Source organism: Pagrus major, chromosome 1, assembly GCF_040436345.1.
Source record: "Pagrus major chromosome 1, Pma_NU_1.0".
Taxonomy (NCBI): domain Eukaryota; kingdom Metazoa; phylum Chordata; class Actinopteri; order Spariformes; family Sparidae; genus Pagrus; species Pagrus major.
Window position 1 is genome coordinate 11,600,810 of NC_133215.1, and position 23,774 is coordinate 11,624,583.

General features: G+C 42.4%; 1 protein-coding gene across 1 annotated transcript in view; it reads left to right on the forward strand.

Annotated features, from left to right (window-relative positions):
• Positions 1-23,226, forward strand: part of fbxw7 (F-box and WD repeat domain containing 7) — a 124,412-nt gene extending 101,186 nt beyond the window's left edge. The window contains exons 6-15 of the mRNA XM_073465015.1: positions 239-321; positions 1,875-2,016; positions 5,765-5,899; positions 7,647-7,770; positions 7,942-8,078; positions 8,688-8,801; positions 15,130-15,311; positions 16,601-16,826; positions 18,326-18,536; positions 20,649-23,226. Of these exons, the coding sequence (XP_073321116.1) occupies positions 239-321; positions 1,875-2,016; positions 5,765-5,899; positions 7,647-7,770; positions 7,942-8,078; positions 8,688-8,801; positions 15,130-15,311; positions 16,601-16,826; positions 18,326-18,536; positions 20,649-20,917 (1,623 nt within the window). The 3' untranslated portion in view covers positions 20,918-23,226. The remainder of the gene's footprint in view (positions 1-238; positions 322-1,874; positions 2,017-5,764; positions 5,900-7,646; positions 7,771-7,941; positions 8,079-8,687; positions 8,802-15,129; positions 15,312-16,600; positions 16,827-18,325; positions 18,537-20,648) is intronic.
• The last annotated feature ends 548 nt before the right edge of the window (positions 23,227-23,774 follow it).

Genomic DNA, 23,774 nt, shown 5'->3' on the forward strand with positions numbered 1-23,774 from the left:
CCTTCCTTAAATTTGCTTTTCAGAAGCTGGCTCCCTTTTAAAAGTAAAGTGATTTAGACTTAGTCATAAGAAGGGAAGGGGGGAAAAAATGGATTATACAGCATGTGCCACATTCTACATGGCACACATAAACATTTTAATTAGCTTTCTGTTTTGTGTTTTTGATGAAAATCTCCTTCATTATTACGCTGTGATGGTTTCTAATGTTTTCCTTTTCTCTTGTTTTTGTTTTTCTCAGATGAAGAGAAAGTTGGACCATGGCCCCGAGGTCCGATCTTTCCCTTCAGGAAAAAAGCCCTGCAAAGGCCCAGAATATCCAAGGTAAGGCAAACGCAGATTTCACCCATGAGAGCCTCCTAGTTGCCTAACAGAGACATCCCTCTCTTCTGCATTTCTTTCTTAAATTTAGACTGCTCAACCATAATTGGGTTAACACAAAGTTAATTGGGTCTAGTCTGCGTCGAAACCCATCCTTCATCCAAGTTTCGTGAAAATCAGTTCAGTAGTTTTGTGTAACAAACAAAGGGGTGAAAACATGGCCTCCTATGATTATATTTTATAGAGCTCCATCATTATTTTAGAACCATACACATATTGAATGCACCGAGCTTAAGAAGAAATGATGAAAAAATATCATGTATGAACAATAGATGCTGTGTGTCTTCAAACAGAATGATGCTTCACATCACATTGTATCTCCAGCATCCAGCCAGCGGTCCCAGATGTTTCTCTCACCCTGAATATTTAATGCATGTGTTCACATGTAGCCACATTAAAATTCAGACCGAACACAGCCACTTAACTGTAAATGTTGCCATGTAACCGGTTCCCTCTCAGCTTCCTCTCCCATTAAAAATGAATCAATAATGAAATGGACCCCAGCTTTTCCGTTTTGCCGTCAGCGAGCAGAGTCTGGAGTGTTGAGGGTGCTCATTGGATGGTTTCTCCCGCTGCCCTTACATTACAAGGGCACATGGGCAGCCCTTTGAAGTCCTGTGATGCTTTTTTACATCCAGGTTCTTACAAGAGGGCTCTGGACTTGAACAGAAATCTGTGGGATTGTGCACACTTTGAAGTCACTGAGTTCAACATATATATTGGAATTACTTTCAGGCAAATATTTTTAGAGTTTCTTGTGATTTTGGCACACTAGCATGTCATTCAAAGTTGCTTCTCCTTTATATGTACGTAAAAATATCATTATTGTTCTGAAGCCACAATGTTTTGTTGCCATCTGAAGTTTATATTTTATTTACCTTCAGGCTAGAACTGTGTTATTATAACTGTTTTTGAATAATGAAAGAATATAACAGTGTCTGTTAAAAAATGACTTTTTGGTCCTGTAAAGAGATTTTCCCCTTGTTTTTATAACAGTGAATCTGTTTACTTGCTCATAATCTGTACATAAGAAAAACAAGAATGGGGGTTAATTTAGGAAATTAGCATAACATTAAAAGAGAACAACTTTTATTTGAATTTGCCTTGCAGAATACACATGCTTTCAGCCAAAGTTTTTATTGCTAAATCAAATCAGTGATCGGCAAAAACGCTTTTAGTTTAAAGTGCAGCCTTTAATATTTAATTTAGCCTTATTTGCTGCTCCAGTGTTCCATATTTTGTGTTATCTCTGTTGTCAGAATTGTGTGGTGGAAATATCTGCAGCAAAACTAACCCAGGAAACTGCCAAACACCCTCATAATGAGCTTATTATTGTTCTCCTTAATAGTGTATCCATCATATGTTCCTGTAATGTTTCTGTTGAAAGTAGCTTTCACATCCTCTCTCTAATGTGTGCAGTAATAGTTATTTGCCTGTGAAAATCTAATTTAATTTATTCATTTTTAAGCATTTCCTTTTTTCCTTGTTAATTGCAGCCCGACAGGAATCGTCCCATGTCCAGCCACACCCACCACATTTGGCCACATCAGAACAGCCAATGGTCAGGGGCAGCAGAGACGGCGCATCACCTCAATCCAGCCACCCACGGGTCTCCAAGAATGGCTCCGAACATTTCAGGTGAGCACTTTTCTTCTCCCTTCTCTCTATTTTTTCTTTTCTCCCGTGGGCGATACTGAACCCTCGAGCAAAAGCTCATCAAAAAGCAGATGTTGTGCCCAATCAATGTTCACTTAGTCTCAAAGATAATTGCTGCCTTGTTGTTCTGGCCCACCACATTACCATAAGCACTGTAGCGTGGAATTGGAATTAGCCGTACCTGTTCAGACTAAAAAGCAGCGTTATGAGATCACGTGTTTCTACTGTAGACTGTGTTAAAAGTTGAACAGTTGTGGTCTTCTATGATCCTCTGAAGTAAATATACTGCATATATAAATATACTGCAGTATAATCTGGGCCTATTATTACCATGTCATGTATATTTAATACATCATCCAAGGACATTAGTGCAGACATTGGGTCTCTTATGAGGTTACTTTGTCTCCATGTTGAGCAAACCTGGAAGAGCCACTTCAGTGATTACTGTCATCTTCTGCAGAGACCATGAGGGACTACTGTATTCATTTCTCCATATTATAGTTCGCCCTGTTTTTTATATTCATTTTACTGTACTGTAGTCTGAACAGATGCAACATAATAGAGACATTTCTTTCATGTTAGACTTTAGCTCTAATGACTCCAGGAAAAAGGAAATAGGATGTCATTTAAACATATTAGCCTTGACGGGGTCTCTCTGATTTTCTGTGTAATAGGTTGCCATGGATTTCATTACCTAAGAGAGTATAAACTCATTATCTTTGAAATAGCTGGGCGAACCTGTGACACCTCAGTGTTTGTTTTACGTATATTAGTCCTCAGGCCTGACCTGTCGCCGTGTCTGTCTGGTCTTTAATCTGGCAGCTAAACCTCAAACTTACATTCTGTGCATTCCCCGGTCCAGCCCGAGCCTGTAGCTCCTATTAGAGAGGGACGCGACTACAAAGCAGTAGTCTGGAGCCAGAAAGAACATTTTCCCACAAAAACCTTCCATGCTGTTTCTAGGATTTCGCACTTAAAAAGGCAAACACGACAACACGCATGGCCACGACAAAGTCACGTTACATTAGAGGATTAGTTTAAGATTTTAGGAAATGCGCTTATTCGCCGTTTTGCACAGAGTTAGATGACAAGATCAATGCCAGTTATGTCTCTCCATTAGATATAAAGCTGCAGCTGCCTAGCTCAGCATAAAGACTCCAAAATCCACCTCTAAAGCTCACTAATTACCACGATATATCTTGTTTGTTTAATCCGACAAAAACTTAACTGTACAAACAACATTTTATGATTTAATCGAGGGCTGTGTGTGGGCAAATAAGCATATCTCCCAAAATTCAAAACTATTTCTTTCATTCAGGCACATCTGGCTTGATTCCGGACATTGTTAGAATTTTAAAAACAAATTTACATAAGGCTTACTTCCTACAGAACTTTATCTAAACAACAAGGCACAGGCAATTACTATGACTGGCATAAGAGATGAAATAATTGCCTCTTCAGTGTCTTTGTAGCTCGGTAATCTGTTCTGCTCGCAGCCTTTTTGATGCTGAAGAATTCAGTCTTAATGGAATTAAGTAGGAGTTTTTCGGCAGATACTTCAACATTTCTCTGAATGTCTGAGCTCAAGTATTTCATAAGCAGCACGTCACTATGATTCAAATGAATAAAGTATCAGCACTGCGATCCCAGATGTGAACTCCTGGTTCTTAGGGGATTGGTGTTGTTGTTGTTGTTGTTGTTGATGAGGGGAAAATACTTAACCAAAAATGATAAACTGGTGATTAACTGTAGTTTATCCTTTAAACTCTTCGAAAACACTGAGCTCCTCAGAAGTCTGATTTGAGATAAATATTAAACAACATGTTTACAGTCCACCAGGGAACAATGGAAAGCCTTTTTTTTAAATATTCAACATTTTGCAAGTTCTTTGGGAAAACAGTCACAAATGTTCAAACTTGTACCAAATTAGAGGGAAAAAAGGAAAAGGAAACAACACAAACCCTCATCATTGAACATGAAATATTGCCAAGTACATTTATGTATGCATAACAACTCAAGGCTTAAATGTGTAATAGAAGTTTAAACAAAAAAATCCCTTCTCAGGTTGAAAATAGAGAATTTGTTGTAATTAATATTCTTGAAACAAAACAACTAATAATCTCTGGGAGAAAATTATGTAACACTTAAGTAGCTGTTGTGTGCTCTTCCCAGTGGCAGGGAGGCGGTCTCTGAACCCCCTGATTACCTCCAGAACCAGCACCTCTGGCTAAAGCTTTTAGCTGCCAAATTACAGGTGGTTTGCGTGTGCCAGATTTTCCATCCTGCCTCGTAGCTTGTAATCATTGTTAGAGTTCAGCGCTCCTCAGAGAAAAACAACTGCCGCTGTTGGGTCCAACATACAGTGCAGGCACTATTCAGCAGCATTAAACAACTGAACGTTGGAGCTGAAGAAACAGCCCTGCAGAGTTGCTAATGGAGTCTGCTTCCTGATGTTCAAATTTTCCACTAATGTGTTGGCTGCTAGAAATAGGCAGGTGCCTCAAGCAAGTCAGAGCTGCTGCGGAGGTCACGTAGGGAACATTAGCGTGTTAGACACACTGCACAAGGCGACGGTATGTTTCCGAGATGCTCCAATCAGAGTAAAATGAGAGCTTACGCAGGCACACTTAGACGCCTAGCTTGACGACGACAGATTGGCACGATCAGCCCATAATGCCCTGCTGCTCTGTTTTTCCGTAGATTATATTTACAGCTGAGTTGGGTGTTGCAATCCAGATGCGGAGTTGTGAAAATATTCAGTTGACAGAGTTTAACAAACGTACTACCACCAATGATTTTCCCTTTAATTTTGAGAACCTTTAGAGAGCACAAAAAATACAGAGATATAGTGCTGTACATGTTACAGTCTCTATGATGAAAATGTACTAAATAGCTTCAGGATTTGGTTTATACATTTTAAAAGATGCAAGATCTGGGTTCTGGTGAGGTCTGATCACGTCAATTGACATGGTGTACATGTGTAAATGTCAGTAGTCAGGGCAAACAGGCCAGCTGTAACCATGGAAAGAACTGCGTGACAAGGTAAAACAAACTCAGTACCCTAGCTTACATAACTCCGTCTGGCTCGGACATGAAAAACAGAATGCCCGTTGAGTTCGGTTTGGGCTTGGTTACTACTTTCTCAGACTCCTTCAGGTTGGGTCGGGATTTCATCTCGAGTTGACTCGCAAATTCTCTTTTCAGTAGATTTTTATTAGCCACCCCAGGGTTTCTGTCCACGTGTGCTTAAAGATTTCAATGTCCGGGACAAAATAGGAGAAGCTCCAATCAAATATCATCTGTTGTTATTGAGCTTAAAAACAATTTAGGAAGACAACTGCTGCATCACCAATCCAAAGCACCAGTATGTGATGACCTGGGAACCAGACTCAACAATCAATCACTTCAAATTGTGCTAAGCGGGAACTATTTTTCAACAGATATTGTGGCTGGAGAGATTTAAATATGTCAGGCTTTAACAGATATTCCTGGTTGAAAAAACAGTTATTAACTGATAATAAAAAAACTCTTAGCCAACCCTAGGCACTCATGTACCTCTGACTTAAAAGAAAAAAAAATTCAAAGTACTACTGAGGCACTGAACACACCTTAAGTCTGATTAACTTCCAATTTTTTGAATAATAGGAACAAAAGCTGCATGTCATATCGAGTTTGAACACACTTGAATTTGTCATTTTTAACACCAGTTCCTCTGTCCTGTGTTCTCCAGAGCTGGACTGGCCCAGAGAAGCTGCTGGCGCTGGATGAGTTGATTGACAGCTGTGAACCCACACAAGTCAAGCATATGATGCAGGTGATAGAGCCGCAGTTCCAGCGAGACTTCATCTCCCTGCTGCCCAAAGAGGTGAGTCCCTGAATCTCCCATTTTGTCTGACATAAGTTCATCTCTAGTCCGCGTCCTCCTGACCTGAACTCTCATGGGAATCCCTCCTGGCAGACATTGTTTCTGCGACAGAGACGAGGCTTCCTCTCCAGGCCTTATCCTGTCACCGTCTTCCCTCACATCATTTAACGGCATCCATAGTGGGTGTCTTGTTTTGCTCTGCATCATAACTGACAATACAAACAATCTGAAGTGCCACACTGATGATAAGATCACATAAGGGATTCTTCGAAAACAGCCTCCATCCTCCGTATCTGCTACAGCTGATCAAATGCTTAACACCTTGTCTCTGTCTGGCAGGTGTTAGGATGAAAGAGGAGGGTTGGTTGCAAAGAGAGTGAGGCAATAGGATGCAAGATTTCAAGGTGTCAGTGTCACTTGCTCCAAAGCCACATACACACAAACATCATGTGTGTTCTCAGGACACAAGCCCTGTCTTTTCATTTTGTTTTCTGTTTCTTCTTTTTTCATATCCTGTCCCCTCCGACTTCTTCTGATAATCCCGTCTCTCCTCTCTGCCAGAGCGACTGGATTTATATTGGGTGGTGCCGTCAAGTCATTTTAACAGGACAATCCCTGTGGCCACACTGTAGATACAGTTGAAATTGAAACTATGAAGAAAATCTGCAGAAGGCAGTGTGTCGGGCTTAAAAAGCAATCACTGAGACGAGGTTCATTCATAAAACTTTTAGAATAACCTGCAGCCCGGTAATGACTAGTGGCTTAGACGAGCTTTCGGGAGATTGAGGGATGTCGAGGTTTGGGGGTCTTGTCTGGGGCAGGTGAGTTGAAATAACCCTAAAACTAAACTGTAAAAACCTCATGAATTTCGAGTAAGAGATAAAGACTGCCCTTTAAAACACCCCTCAGTCTTTTTTTTTTATGTTCACAGAGAAGTTTCGAAGTCTGTAAAGTCAAATATTTTTTTACAAGGCAAGTGCTCAAGAACTTTTCATAAATGTACGAGAATGTTCAGATCTGGCCCAACACTACAGACTATTATCTTTGTGAACCTGGCCCCTGGTTATTGTGGCCCTGACATTTGTCATTTGAGTGCGTCCTGATGTTCATGACTCCGCTCCTGAACTTGTCACACAGCGTGCTGCGGGTCATTATCATCTCGGATTATTGTAATGTAATATAAGAACAATATTTGCACAACGGGTTATATCTCATCCTGCAAAATGAACCTATAATCCTTACCCTTTTTATGATGATACAGAGCAATCACTTGACCTAATGGTTAATCCACCTCATTGTTTCATAGTTGTATTGAGAGCTTTGTTCAAATATATGCCTGTTTTTTTCCCTATTGCTCAGGGGTCCAGATTTATGCTCATTATACAGGTTTTGTCTTTATATGCAGGCTTTGGCTTAACGAACAGCAGCCATGGCATTATTACCTGCTGTGTGAAGCTGCTTTTGTATATTTTTTGTTAGGCTTCAATAGAGACATTGATTTAATTCTATGGTAATGCCGTTGTCCACCCTTAAGACAGTTGGATTCCTGCTGTTAATATTGTGCACATAGTTTGTTTTTTCTCAGCTGTTCCTTGTGTTACTTTGGTTTAGTCTCTTCAAACTTTAAAGTCCTCTTCCACGAGGTGTTTGTACTGTTCTTCACACCCGCTGCAGTGAATAAAGGCTCCTTTTTGTGTCTCCTTTTCCATTTACACCTCTCACATTCCCCATCCTTGTCTTTCAACAGCTGGCTTTGTATGTGCTGTCATTCCTGGAACCGAAGGACCTCCTCCAAGCAGCCCAGACGTGTCGCTACTGGCGCATCCTGGCAGAAGACAACCTGCTGTGGAGGGAGAAATGCAGGGAAGAAGGTGAGTCTTTTTACAACAGATGCAGACAGACAAAATGCCGTCACCCAGCAGGAGCAGTCTGAAGCTACTGCTGTGTTTAAAGATGTGGTTGTACTTATTTTAAAAATAAACTTTAAGAAGGAAAAACACGACCCTGTTAGTCCAATCTGCCTCCGTCTTCTCTCCTAACAGGCATCGATGAGCCTCTGCCCCTCAAGAAGAGGAAAATCGTCAAGCCCGGCTTCACTCACAGTCCCTGGAAGAGTGCCTACATCAGGCAGCACAGAATAGACACCAACTGGAGGAGAGGGGACCTCAAATCACCCAAGGTAGCTTTTTCTTCAAACCTAAATTTCCCACAGGGCAGCTGATCTTATAGATCTGATATCAAATGGATTTGAGTCACGAAAAGACGGTTCGATAATGGTGTGAGGAGTGGAAAGTTAGTGATGGGTCAGGTCCGTGCTCCGTGTTGAATGATAATTGAGCTGGAGGACAGGATGATCTTACTCCCCTTCAAAGACTCAATTTGTCTTTTGCCCGGTCAGAAGTTTCCTATAAAGCATGACCAGCATGCCAGAGCTGGTCCTTAATGGACCTTGTATGCTTTTCAAACGGCCTTGGGTCGTTTTGGGCCACCACTGATGTAAATTTGGTTACTGTGCTATTCACACTCCTTTGCATATACAGTGTTTGCTGAGCTGGCAGTCCTGTGACCCAGTATAAGCCAGCAGAGACTACGCACACGCTCCCACAGCTCTGCCTAAAGAGCTGTGTACACCTGCAGCACTTGATGACATTTTCCTCTTATCTCGTCTTTGATGTAGGAAGCACCGGAGAATCGTCATTGTCCGCCTCATTTCTTGCCAGTTGCTTTGTCATTCCACACCCACTCGTCCGCCACGTCCTCCTCACTGGATCTCTCTTTATCTAAACAGGTGCTGAAAGGTCATGATGACCACGTGATCACCTGCCTCCAGTTCTGTGGCAACCGCATCGTCAGCGGCTCTGACGACAACACGCTGAAAGTCTGGTCGGCCATCACAGGAAAGGTATGGGTTAACTGCTTTTCTGTTTCCGGGTTTCTCCTTTAGTCTTAAGTGACTTCCAGTTTTAAGTTAAAGTGGAAACATACAACTCAAACAATCCAGTTGTCTTTGCGAAAGCGGCGCCAGTAAGTGGGAGGCACTTATTGGCGCCGCTGACGCAAAGACAACTGGATCGTTTGTGTTTTCCACAAGACAAGACATGAGTTTAATCATTTATTTAGTCTATTGGGGAGATGAGAAAAGCAGATAGAAAGCCATGCTGGCAGTCTGACTGGAGCAACCAGTCGGCCTTCAATTTCCAGGGAGATTTCGTGCCCAGGGGCAGACAAAATTGCACGGTGAAAGCAACGTTTGTAAGGGATCCAAGCAAATGTCCTTAAAGCAACATTATGTAGAAAATGGCCTTTTGTGCCATTTAGCTCCCCCCACAGTTTCTTAGTGTAACACCACTGTTGTAAATACCAATCCCAGGCATGTAATAACACTGTGATCCTACTCTCTCACTGAAGTTACATAGCGCAGAAACAAGTGATAGGTGGGTGGAGTGGCTGAGACAGAGACACCATTCACCCTATTACAAGACACTGTACCATCAAAATGATTTTGAAGCTGTTATTTTAACATAAAAAAAGTTACATAATGTTGTAATGTAATCTTTAACGTCAACATATGTCATACGGTAGCGCTGGAAAAAAGGGGCAAAAATTAGCGTGTCCACCCGGGCACTGTGTTTCCATAGCTGCAGTCAGAACTGCAGCTGATTCGTGCCTACTGCAGAGTCGTTTGACCAATAAATTAATGGTGATTGTACCCTTTCCTGCCCAAGACAAAAGCCAGATGATTGTGGGTGTCGGCGGGTTTTTGCCCAGTGTGAAAGGGGTTCAAATATAAATTAATGGTTATGGCTTCTGCATACCGAAATTCTTTCAGTTATCTTCTGTAGCATGTTGTACATTTAGCTCTACATAACAGCTTTCATATCTGACACCTAACTGTATCCTCACAGCTCCCACTAACCTGATGGTGAGTAATTAGTAACATTTGCTCCGTCACATAAAAACATCCTGGCTAGGACCGTCTTCAGTCTATTCTCTCCCCTTACATTTTGCAGACTTGTTACACAGCACATGTCCATGAGCGCTGTTAGTATTCATTGCTGAGGCTGGTGCAGCCACACGGGCCTTGTGCTGCAGCTTTACGCTGTGTATGAAAAAGAAAAGCAGTAGTTGTACTGTTGTGTTAGAGAGGGGTTCACAGATTGTTGCAAATCGCAGTGCTTTCATGCCTCCGTGTTGGACTCCATTTTCAAAAGAGCTTTTGTGCTAAAAATCCTCTGTCAACTGTTATTGCATATTTCACGTCTCCACTCTACTTTCACTTTCACTTGGCAAATAAATGAGATACGGTTGGGCTGTGAACTTGCTATTTCATTTCACAAAAATAAAAACACATGCAAAAAGAAAAGCCCTCAGAAATTGATATTCTGCATGATCACACTGCAGTAGGTGTCTCTTTCTGTGGGACACAATAGACCAGAGAGCTGGCTTTTCATTGCTGCAAAGACTCGGTCTAACAGATAGTAAAGTTGGCTTTCAGCCCACTGGTGATTACACGCATATCAGTCACAGCATTTGCTGATCTGAACAGATCTCTCCAAGGTCATCCGATAGGCATGGAGCACGATTTGGCTCTCCTTCACCCAAAGACTAATATGTGGATGACAGGTTGTTGAGTTACAGCTGCGTGGGCTCCATATTGGTGGTGGAAGTCTGCGATGAGTCACATCACCAACAGGCTCAACTGCTTTTTCATGAAACCACCCTGCATTCAAGTCTTGCGTCACACAGGCTTGCGATATATATTCTCTGTGGTTTCTACAATGTTAATCCGACTCAGATTTGTTTGTTTACATTAGTCATGAAGACGAGATGAGCCATAATCCGTTTTCTGTTTGGGTGTTGCTGAATTCAGAGCACATCCCCTCTGTGGATTTCATCTCTTTGCTTCCTTAGCTCTCAACACCAGAGAGAGAATCCCTCACTCGAGAGGAATGGCCAATTAAGCCTAGTCGACCATTTCGGGTGAAGTGGCTGTCGATGCCAGTAAAACTGTAAAGTAAAAGTACAATGGGATTACCAGCACCTGCATTTGTTTTTCCTCTCCGCTGTCAACATTCTTTACAGTCTTTGCCTGCGTATTTGAGGACTTGATTGGTGCATTTTTCTTGCCATCAGTTTGTCCCCAGTGAAATGCAGTACTGTAAAGTGGCTATCAGGGATCTTCCAGGCTTCCAGCACATATGCAGATATCCTTGTCCGCCATATTGTAAAAGCCAGGATGTTAGGCAAATATCCCCTCCATAAACCTTCCTTCTTAGAAGTGATTTGTTTGACCTTGATGTGCCTTTTTATCTTTCACATGAATCCCTAAACTTCAAAGAAAGCTCAGGGTACCCTTTCACAGCTCAGCCGCTAACATCACAACTTGGATCTTACTCAGAATTGGATCAATAAGAGATAGCAGCACGACGATCAACGGAGATGAAGAGCTCTGAAGTTGGTCTTTAAACATTGCCATTAAACCGAAAGCGTTTTCTTTGCTTTGTCACCTACATGCTCTGAAAAGATATTAAGTTTGATTTCGGGTCATTTTTCATTCATCAGCGAATGCATTCCCTGCAAATCAGCGATGAGTGTGTTTGTGTGGACGATTATAGATTACAAGGGTAAATTGGCTCATACGCTCAGAGATCAGCAGCTACATCTGTCCTTTTCTTCACAGGAGAGATTTGAAATGCAGCTCTGGCGGCTTGCACCGTAGGTAGAGGATTTAAATTGAAAAGAAATTGGTCACAGCAGCATAGGCAAGTTGTGCCAGAGGTAGAGCAATGTTAACACTCATCCTCGGCCGCTTGTGCTGCTTATACTCCGAGACCTTGTGTTCAGTTTCAAACGATCAGAAAGATTCCCCTGTGATGGGGACAGTGTGTGACTGTAACATCACTTTTCATCATCAAAATGTTCTCACGTGTTCCTCTACCCACAGTATCCCCTACCAATCTCTAAATACTGCATTAGTTGTGATGCTGACAAGATGGTAACAGATTTTTTTATCAATAGTTTAATGAATCTGTCCAGTATCTTTATTTTATGTTCAAAGATCTGTTTGTTAATCATGTATTTTTCAAACTCACTGGGTATTTTTAGCCCACACAGCAACGTATCTCTTCATTGCGAGGGATATTTACATGGACATGGCTTAAATTATGAAATGTTGAACAAATATTAATAAAAAACTGTTACTCCAGCCCGGTCTTGCCAAAGGTTCAACAAACACTGATACAGGTATTTGGCAGTTTTGTCTTGCCCTTGATTCATCTTGTTATATAAAACACGGTGAACTGAACCCTTGCTGTGAGGCAATCAGGGAGTTATTATACGAGCACATTATATGTAAATGCCTCCACACCTCTGAAAAGAACTGGGCCGTTGCTTAGCGATCAAGTAAGACAATGGGGATTTGATTGTGGTGAAAATGTTGCATCAGAGATTGAGCAAATACAAGAGTTTGAAATTAAAGTGTACAGCTCAGATCTGTAGTGTGGATGAATTTCAAAAAGCTTGTTTTGAAAGCTTCGTCTGCACCTGATGGACCTTTTGTCTTTGCCCGCCCTCCAGCTTCAGTGAAAGATGTCAATCTTCCACACACAAACAGCTGCACACATCTCACTGCTGCAGAGGTGGCTGCCTGGTGCTTAACAGAGCAGCACATGTCCTTGGTGGTGCCTGTCAGCAGCAGTCTCAGCTGTCAGGCAGATCTAAGATGGCAGACCTGTGGACTGCTGTCATATCCAGGGAGAGGTGTCCTCTGCCAGATGCTTTAGCTGCATGGATACCCAGATTACCTTCCCCTCTTTCTTTGACCAACAGAGATTAGAGATTGCTTGTAGAGCTGTGAACTTAAGAGGAATACTGTTAGGATGATTAAAGATAGGGAAATTACTGCTCAAATTATCAAATTAAAATTAATGAAGAGCCATCTAACATTTATGCGTGGATGCGTATGAATACACAAGAGGCTTTGATCATGTGTTTCCATAATAATGATGCCTTTAGCAGTAGCAGTGTATTTAAAGTTAACAGTAAATCACGACCCATGTCATCAAATCAGCAGCACAAGAAATGGAAAAGTGCAAACATGTTGCCATAATTAATCTCGCTTAGTGCTCAGATACCCTTTCAGTCGTCGCCATTTTGATTTATCTGCCTTATTCCACCAACATTTGTTGAAACTGACCATAGCTAGTCAATTTCTGCAGTTGCCGGGAAAAATAAGCCAAAAGAACCGTTTTCGTGAGGCGTCATAGTGGCTCAGTGGGCTGAAGTCTCCCAACAGAAAACAATGTAGGCGGCGGCGGCAGAGAGATCATTAATTTATCAGGATGAATACGTTGTTGCACATAACAATTGGCACATGTCAAAGAGTCAAAAATAGAAAATTGTCTTACTTTTTAAGAAATGTGGCTATTATTTTGAACATTTTTTGGTTTAACCATTGGTTACCAGTTACACAGCCCTAATGATTACCATTTGCATCCATTGGTTACCATTTACATAAAATAATGTTGTGTGAATGCTCATCATTTACACAGCATTAGGGCTGCATAATTAATAGAAATTTTATCAGAATCGTATAATGGCCAATCCTAATTACTAATCCTGAATTACATTGCAATGGTACTATCTGTCAAAATAATCAGTATGTATTTATATGTATATTTAATCAAATCATGTAGCCCTACATTGCATAAAACATCACCATTGTTGCTGTGGTTGTTTTAAAACTTAACTTAAATATAGAATCTGTTCTGAACCAATCTACTCTTGGGCTGTATTAAATAGGCTCCTGCCAGCCAGGCAGAAACATGTATTTTCCATTTTCATGCTTGAAGAACTCACAACAACCAGAGAAATTGTTGTCTTTCCTCTCCTTTCGTCTTTCTTTACTTTCAAACTGTGAAATCAATCAAAAAATATAATGCAAGTGTTGAGCATTGTATGAAAACCCACGTGTGTTCAAAAAAGGTCCTTCACAGGTTCATTAAAAGAATGCAAATCATCTTTCACTCTCAGGGATGGCCTCATTTTCTGTTTGTTTCACTGACGGATAAAGAAGCCTAAGCCCTTCATTTCAGGTATTCTCTCTCCCACGCAGCGTTTGAGTAGGCTCTAATCGCACACTGTGATTCTTGTTCTTGGAACCTCAACCGCTGGCTTTGATTCACGAGTAAAACCTTGCATCCGTGAGAGTATGATTCACAATAAACTGCAGGCCTGTGATACAGAGGAAAAGCAAATATTTATCAGCCAGAATCTGGAACATTTACTACAATATTCTCCAAAAGTGCCATTTTAAATGTACAATAAAGTATAATTTAGTCAGCCGCTGTATTATTCTTTTCGCTGCTGAGAAAAAGGAGCACGGCGATAAAACAAGACTTTTAACACTGTAGTGAGGTTGATTGTAAGGTCATGCCACATTGGCCCACAGTTAATGAAGTGATCCTCTTTATCACAGCACAGAGAGGAGAGACAGGCTGCAGCATCATCTTCCTCTTTCACTCGCTGCAATAAAGCCTCTTGCCCTGCGCCGCCATTCACTGCTCAGCGGCTTATCAGCTGCTGTCAGGGGGTCACATGTTGTACACCTCAGCAACACGCTCCACTCTGAACCTGACACCACCACAGCACTCACCACCGACCTCGTCCACAGTTCTCCTCTCTCCCCAAAGGATTTTAATTTAATGCATTTGGGATAATTAAATCGTGGGACAAATGAGACAAACTGTGGAGATGCAAATTCAATTGATCAGAAAGATTCCATAACTGGTGGTAATCAATAGCTAATCTACCGTCCCTAATGAGGATGAATGGGCGCGTTTTCTGTATTGAAGACAGTTGTCAACCGTTTCTGCAAAGCGAATGATTCTCCCACTATTCCAACAGATAAAGTAAAAGCAATTATAAAAGCTCAGGGAGAGATTTTAGTCCCAGTACGGCAGCAGCAGGTATGCAGGGACTGAACTCGTCTTTCCCATGAAAGGTCACACAAATTTCATTTTACTTGTCGTCTCCCCCCCCCGAAGGCAGAAGGAGGTCAGCGCAAATGTGATTTTATGAGCTCTTAAACTCAAATGTGATAAATATGAATGAAATCACCCTGAATGTCTTTGAAACTTCTAGCATTCAATGTCTGCCATAAGAGTGACTGAAAATACTGATCAGGACTCTCCCTCTCTTTCCCTTTTCTTTCTCTTCTGTGGTCTCTTCAGTGTCTGCGCACGTTGGTAGGCCACACAGGCGGCGTGTGGTCATCCCAGATGAGAGACAACATTATTATCAGCGGCTCCACTGATCGCACACTCAAGGTCTGGAACGCAGAGACAGGAGAATGTATCCACACCCTTTACGGGCATACCTCAACAGTGCGCTGCATGCACCTACATGAGAAAAGGTATGGGCCAATCTCACTGTTAAGCGTCATTAAGCCTGTGTAGCATTAAGAGAACAACACTTTCTTGGTGTATTTTGGCACAGCAGTGTTATTGATATGATGCAAACTTAGCTAGTAAATCTAGAGCTGAAAGAAGTTTAATATTTTGAGACATACACATTCTCACATCTGTACGGTAAATACGAAGCTAACGCAAGCAGACTGTTAGCTTTGCTTAGCAGAGTGGAAGCAGGCAGAAACAGCTAGCCACATCTACGTGGCTACATCTTGTTTGTTTAAATACAAAAAAAAAATCTTCTCTTTAAAGTCTGTCCCATACGCTCTGTTATTATTAGAATCCTAATGCCCGACCTAAGAGCGATCCCACGAAGCTAAAAGAGCATCTCTGCAACACTATGAGCGGACAGTATCTCTATGAAAGTGAGCATGTGGTCTCATAGTGATTTAAATAGACCCTGTGAGCCATCTTAAGTGAACTGCTCACTCATTCACTCTGTATTACACACTGGAGACTCAAAGTGCTCTTTTCGCCTTAGGGCCCACCAAGGTTTTTGTGTACCATTTGATTACCCGCTCACTCTGGAAATGCTGCGAGCTACAGGCAGACAGTGAATAACATGTTGGTGATTTCCATCTATGTTGCGCCGTGAGGCATTTTTTAAAATAAAGAGTGTTTTCAGTGTGTATTTACAGCATGTTTTCTTTTTTAATCTGAACAGCCGGGGATAGAGATCATTTCATAATATGGAGGAATGTCTGTCTCAGGCTTTATTAAGGTGTCGGGAATCAAAGTGTCAGTCAGTGGCAGGACTTTCTGCAACTCAATATGTTTCTCTTCTATCTCTCGGTTTTTAATAACATCCTTGGTCCAAACTGTTCTTACAGTAATAATCTGAGAAATGTAAAAGTTGAGTAACAGTCTTCCCTGAAGGGAGTTTCTGTTTCTGTAGTATAGCTCATCTTTCATTTTCCATTCTGGGTGAAGACACTGCTGCAGGGCAGCTGTTTAAGTTAAATGGGCGTTTTTGTACATTCAAGTATGAACATGAATGTGATGCTGTAGGTTTTGCGTTGTCAGAGGAGTGAAAGAAGATGTTCATACCTGCCTGATTATTCTGTCAATGCAGCTGCCAAGCTATGAATGAAAGCGTTGTGTAGACTGTTGAAAAGCTCAACACGAAGACTTCAGCTGAATTCACAACAGTTTTGACTGTTTGTGCTGCACCCAGACTCACTTATTCACCTTGTAGTTCAAGTACCTGACTCAGTCTTTGTGCGTTTCCTGTCAGGGTGGTCAGTGGCTCCCGTGACGCCACGCTGCGCGTCTGGGACATCGAGACAGGTCAGTGTTTACACGTCCTCATGGGCCACGTGGCGGCAGTGCGCTGCGTCCAGTATGACGGGCGGCGGGTGGTCAGCGGTGCCTACGACTTCATGGTCAAAGTGTGGGACCCCGAGACGGAGACCTGCCTCCACACGCTGCAGGGCCACACCAACAGAGTGTACTCGTTACAGGTGAGCAGCATCAGACACACATTGTACAAGTTATTTCAGTCATTTAGAGATCAACTTCCCCAGCTCCATGATTAGATGTAAGGCTGGACCTGTTTAATCTGCGTACTTTAATTCTTTATTATTGAAGAGGGACAGTGTACATTAATCAATATTGAAACAAATGTAAATGAACCTGAGTTAGCTGAATGGCCTTAACCTTGATGTCAAGGGGCATCCTAGAATGAATATTAAAAAAAAGTTTAAAAAAACATACTACATTGTAATAAAAAGCATATATAAGACAGTTAGATAACACGAGCAGGCGAAACGCAATATCATTTGATACAGGCGGGATAAAAATAGCTTTAATGTGCACATTCTTCGGTTGTCAGCAAGCAATTTCTTGTTGCGAAAATGGCTCTGAAGGAAAAGACAGCCCGGCTGAATGCAGTTTTACAGAGCCTTCTTCCATTGCTGCTCCTCCATTAGCTCTGTTAGCAGTAGATTTGAAGTTGATGAAACCAGACAGAAGAGGAGGAGCCATGCATTAAATGTAATCTTATAAACTAGTCAGACATTTCTTTGTTTGATGAGGTTTTCCCAGCGTTGGAGAACACAGCAGGATCAGGTTTCACAGGCTAATTGGACATCTAGTTCTTCAAACCTACTCACTGATTTAAACTAGTAATTTGCTACAAGAACAAAAACGTTGAGGATTTTTTACTGTTGTGCCATCCACTAAAAAGCAATTAACCATGCAAACAGGAAGCCGCTGTAGTGTCACACACTGTGGCGTAAAAGCTGAACTGCCAGTGTAAAATAGATATAGCTTTGTTGTGTTTATATTGTGTTTATGTTACTAAATATGAAACATTGGCAGTTACAGGGTTTAAATATTTATCAACAACTTACCGCTGTGTACAGCAGATTGTCTGGTGCAGCCACTTAGTGATTCTAGGGCAGTAAGCCTCATCGATATGTTCATGTACTGCATGTAAAAGTACTCAGATGAAATTCCTCTCCTCGTGTTCAGGTAGTTTCTTTGCCTGCGTGGTTCACAAAAAAGCCATTAACAAGTCGATCTCACCTGATTGCACTAATGTTTTTCTACTCTTTTATAATGTTTTAATGCATCCTCTCCTAAGCGTGTGTGCGGTTGTTTGTTTGTTCCTTCCTTTGTGTCCTCTAAGATGTCCTCTCACCCACTCTGTGTGATTACAGTGCACTATAGCTGGTGCCATCACACATCAGGTGAGGGGAGGCTGTTTACTGCGCTGACAGATTGGTTTTTGCACCACGCTGCATCGTTAGGCTTTTAAAGTGTTGACGCTCGACTATTGGACGTGCGAACGAAAAGAAAAGTTTCACAGATCAATAAAATTCATTCATTTCAATGAGTTTAATCTGAAGTTTGTTAATAGAAACAAAGTATGCTGCGTAGGTGTCGGTTACTGAAAATGAATTCCATCAACATTCAATCTGTTGTCGAGGCTGAACTCTTGATCCTCTCTGCCTTCCAGTTTGATGGGATCCACGTGGTGAGCGGCTCATTGGACACGTCTATAAGGGTCTGGGACGTGGAGACGGGCAACTGCATCCACACGTTAACGGGGCATCAGTCCCTCACCAGCGGCATGGAGCTCAAAGACAACATCCTGGTCTCAGGCAACGCAGACTCCACTGTCAAGATCTGGGACATCAAGACGGGCCAGTGCCTGCAAACACTGCAAGGTGAGCGTCACCGCCATCACAGCAGACTGTTGCACCAGCTATGTTTGTTTCAAAGATAACACTCTATAACAACCATCATAAACAAATAGTAAGTTTATAGTTAATAGTTATTAATATATTATTTATTGATAAATAATAAACCGTTAATAACGCATTTAATTGTTTGATAACAGTCAAACTATGAAATAAAGGAACAAGAGGTGGTGTCGATGAAAACATTAGACTGTCATACATTAACTTCCTTATACCCGAATAACAACAATGTTTTAATTACAGTTGATGTTGTAGTGTGAGTAACTACTCACCACTTGGCAACTATGACAAGTGGTGAGTTTATGCAACAGGCTGCAGAAGCATTCATATTGACACTAAACTGTAAATATAAACATTAAGAAGTGTAAATAATATGTAACTATATGTAGAAAAATGTCAACGCCACCAGCCTTGAACGCACGCAAGTTGTGGTGTGAAACTGAGAGTCCAATTAAAACCCAGACTACACGACCCGTTTGTCTGTGTGAGCCAACACCTTGTGGGCCTGCTGGACCTGATTACAGTCTCATTTCCTTTGTGTCTGTTTGAATAGTTTAAACTCCATTAGCAGCACTGGTGCCTCACAGGAAGTTGGAAATCCTTTGCTGAATAGCAGCGGCGACCAGCAGCGCTCCACCCCTAAATGCCCTCATTAGCAAACGACAACCTTGTGTGCTGCTCCTACAAACACCAGCACACACCAGCTGAACAAAAGGATGCCCCAGTGAGAGTCTGAAGAGGGAGGGGAGGGATAAGACCGACCGACCGACCGACCGACCGGGAGGGGGGGAGGATGTGTGTGTTTGTTGTGAAGAAGAAGAGGGGGTGACTACAGTGAAGGGATGAGGACCGGGGTACTTTGTAGGTCATATAATTAGGTCAGCGGACAATTTCTGCCATTCATTAGAGTGTTGCGATAAGACAATAGTCCGACAACAAGGTCCTCACTGTCAGCTGGAGAGAGTATAGGTAATGATGGGGCAGGCTGCATTGTTGTGATAATGGTTGGAGAGGAGGGAGGGAGCAGAGAGGCAGGCATGTTGGGGGTTGGTGCAGAGCAGCATTGTGTACTCGGGTAAATAACACAGCCTTTGATCTAACCAGAGACAGAAATGGAAAAGATGCGAACGCTTGTCGACGGTGAGATTCCGACAAATCTTCTCTGCAAATGGGTTGTGAAAGCAGAGAGAAATTAAATGTGTCTGAATGGAAAAAGGCAGCAGTGAAAAGCTCTTCATTTGCCAACACTTGATTCTGCGCTTGTTTGTGTTTTGTGTCTCCCTAATTGATTTAATTAAGATATCATTTTCAAGCCCTTAGGGCAATCTGAAGTCAGCGCACGCGTACAGTCACCAATAAAGTCACCTCAGTGAAGGCAGCGAGAGCCGCCATCTTCACTTTTAGTGTGGCCTCCTGCCAGCTGCCGGCACACAAACACGGCAGACGGAGGTGTAGCCGGAGCTGCTTAGCCTCCGTGACAGTGACAGGCCTGAGTCCTGGCATGTTGCTGCAGCTCCTCCTAAACACCTCACTGCACTCACAACAGCTTCAGGAATATAAGAGATGCTTGTTCCCAATGTCTCAGAGGCTTACAGAGGTTTTGTTTTGAGTTCTTTATCCTGTAACTGGGCTCTTAAGTTGCAACTCTGTTTAAATTCAACCATCCACTGCACTACAATGTTTCTGAATAAAGAATAAACAAAGGCACAGGACAGGTTTTCCTCCATAACTTGTCATAGAGATTGCAACAGGCATTGCACTGACAGTAAATATCAGACCAAGGAGCTGTAAAATATGGAAACATTAACAGTGAATAAAAATCTTTATGGTAAAAGGATTAGAATTCACAAAAGTTCGAGCCGCCTTGAGGCTTCTGTTTGATCAGTGACAAAAAGCTCTGCCCCTGATATTTCCTGGGCCATCAGAAACCTCTTCCCCTGGAGCCGAAATATGGCTGAGGTACTAAATATAGACCCTGGTTCCTCTGGTAGTAATCAGACTGACGTTCCTATAAAAAGGTTCCAGTGGTGGTAAAAGACTTCATCACTCTAACCATCTGTTTTTACTTTGTGTGTTCAGGTCCCCACAAGCACCAGAGCGCCGTGACGTGCCTCCAGTTCAACAAGAACTTTGTCATCACCAGCTCGGACGATGGCACGGTCAAACTGTGGGACCTGAAGACGGGCGAGTTCATCCGAAACCTGGTGACTCTGGAGAGCGGCGGCAGCGGCGGTGTGGTGTGGCGCATCCGTGCCTCCAACACCAAGCTGGTGTGCGCAGTGGGCAGCCGCAACGGCACAGAGGAGACCAAGCTGCTGGTGCTGGACTTTGACGTGGACATGAAGTGAGGAGGGACGTGGTGGGGAAGGACGAAGAGAGCGAACCACGGAGAGGAAGGAATCGAGAGGGAATGGGAGATGAGGCACCTAGAAACCGGAGAGCCCGCAGCCCAGAACTCTTCACCCAAACTCGCAAAATCTACAACCACCACCACCAACAGTGGGCCGTCCTGTCCTCTACCATTATCTTCCCCCCGTCCCCCCTTTGGGCAAATGTTACCGACAGAGCCACAGACCCTCACATGTGTTCAGCCCCTGCTTTTGACCCCCCACCACCAGTACGAGGTGGAGCTGGAGGGGATCGGGCTGGAAACGAGGCAGGGGAAGGGAGGGCACGACCGGTCTGTCCCCTGATTGGCTGGGAGAAAGAAGAGAGGAAGACAAGGAATGACGACTGAACTCTTGAAGCGACTCTCAACCCTTTCGGTTCGGGGTCAGCTTCGCACAGAGACTTGGTTTCGCTCAAGCCTGACAGATTTTGAGATGTACAGAGATATATTATTTTTTAAAGACCCCCTCCACACACAACCCCCCTACCCCTCCTCCCATCAGTGCGCGCCCACACACACATACACTCAAACGGCCAACCGCAAAGATCGAGGAAGGTGGTAGACGTTTAAAGCTAAATTTCCGCACACAGCTACACCTAAAGAGCTGCTCGTTGTAGAGGAGAGAAAGCGACTGGAGGGTTCAGCCTGTAATCAGGCTCGTTTCTTGTCACTCCATTTCCGTTCTTATTGTTCTCCACTCGGTTTCAGTAGTTTGATTTCTTTACAATATCGCACACAAACACAACTGTGAATTTCAATACGTTTTTGGTTTATCATATGAAAGGGGTTTCTCTTTTGTTTTGGTTTGTTTTTTTCTTTCCTCGCGGTTGCCAACAGCAACAAATCCCAGTATTAGAAAGCTGCTCTGTTTAGGTTTGCTGTCATTATGTCACAAGGGTTTTTTTTTTTTTTTTTCTCTCTTTTCGTCTTTCTATTTGAGTTGTTTGTTCTTCCTTTCTGTTCTCTACATACCTGCGTTTGGAGCTCCGTCTCCACAAAAAAAAAAAAAAAAAAATCAATGCTGTCCAGAATTTTTCAGAGTCTAGCTGGGGTGGTTTCCTCAATGCCAGCGCTGTGAGGAGAGAAAGTAAAGGTTCTTTGCTCTAAGCGCTGTGGATTAATGCCCCTGAACCTCCCCGGCCCCTTCCCCCTCTACTGTTTTCCCCCAGTGGCCAAACTGTATTTATGCTGCTAGATGAATGGAAAAAAGAGAGAGGGAACTTTTACTTGCTGCGACGTTTTAGTCCCAGGCAAAATTCCAAATTGAACTCTATATGTTTGGACTTAAAGAAACAAAAGATGAAAAAAAGATAACATCCGACATTTTTGTTTTATTTTTGTTTGTTTTTGCCACTGAAACTTGAGCCAAACGTGCCTCTACGAGGCTGAGAGGAGGGAGCGTGTCCGACAGATACTGACGGGATCGCCTGCAGAGAGGAAACAAGGGGATGTACACTGTTGGCGTGCGTGTGTGTGTGCGTGCATGAGTGCGTGTGTTAGCGTGTTAATGGGCAACTTGTAAACACATTCCTTGGGACAAAGCTCTTTCAGCCTGTTCTTTGGGGAAATGTACAAATGCTGTGTGGACTGGCAAAGAAAAAAAACTAGCAGATGTATCGGTTTTAACACGTGAATGAAAGAACTGTCCGTATCCGTGTGTGATTGTTGTTCCATTCAAAGATGTCTGAAGCAACAGAGGAGACCATCACAAGCATCAACTGACTGACAGGTCGAGCTGCCAGGAGTCTTAGTGTTACATGTGGGCGGCGGTCGCTCCGCGGCGGTCGCAGACTCGTGGATCGTCGGTGGGAAAAATAAAAACACAAAGGCAACAAAACGTGAACAGAAACATTGTAGCCAAACGAAAATCGTCTCAATCTCCAAGAGTCACAACTCAAGCTGAACTGTGAAAGTGGTATAACACTGTATATTAAAAAAGAAAAAAAAGAAAACAATCTCGCTCTATCTCCTCTCGTTGTTTTCTCCCTCTGTTTTAATTTATGATCTGGTTTGAGAAATCAGATTTGTTGCAGGTGTTTTATTTTTTCAGTTCATGTAAACTGCCTGGCAAAAAAGAAAACAGACAGAAAAAACCTTAAAGGGATTGTGTATTTGTTTGATTCACTTAGAATTTTATTTTCTTATAACTTAAGTGCAATAAAATGTGGGTTTTTCTTTTTTCATTTCAAGCATATCAGTTGTCTGTTTTTGTTACCTGTGTGAAGGCATCTTATATGTTCAATAAAGCAAATTATTTGGTTAATAACATCCACGAGGGAATACTTTGAACATTTAACGCAGTGCAGGGTTTGTAGGCTAAATTTATCACAGCAAACAAGCAAGATGGACTTTTCAGATTTTTACTTTATAGATCATAAGTTTTTTATTTTGCCTGCCAAAGAGGTCATATTTCCAGTTTATAACTCAAGTCTATTAAAATTGCAATCCCAATATGTCATTTAAGTCTCAAAGGTCTGCAATAGCAATTCCTGCCTCCCTCAGTACTTTGCAGGATATGAAATGGGGCAGCAACACTCCAAAAAACAGAAATAAATAAGGAGAGGTCACTTGCACAGCAGAATACTTGCAGTAATGCTGACATGAATGGTCAGTTAATCTAAGACTGAAACAACTGTCACAGTCAAGTCATTCATCAAGCAAAAGATACCAGATATCCTCTTGTTCCAGATCAACTAAATGTGAGGATTATTTGCTGCTCTCATCTGTTTTTAAACTGAATCTCTGAGTTTTGGACGATTGATCAGCAGAAACGAGCAACTCGATGGAGTGACTTTGGGCTCGGCTTCCTCCATTTT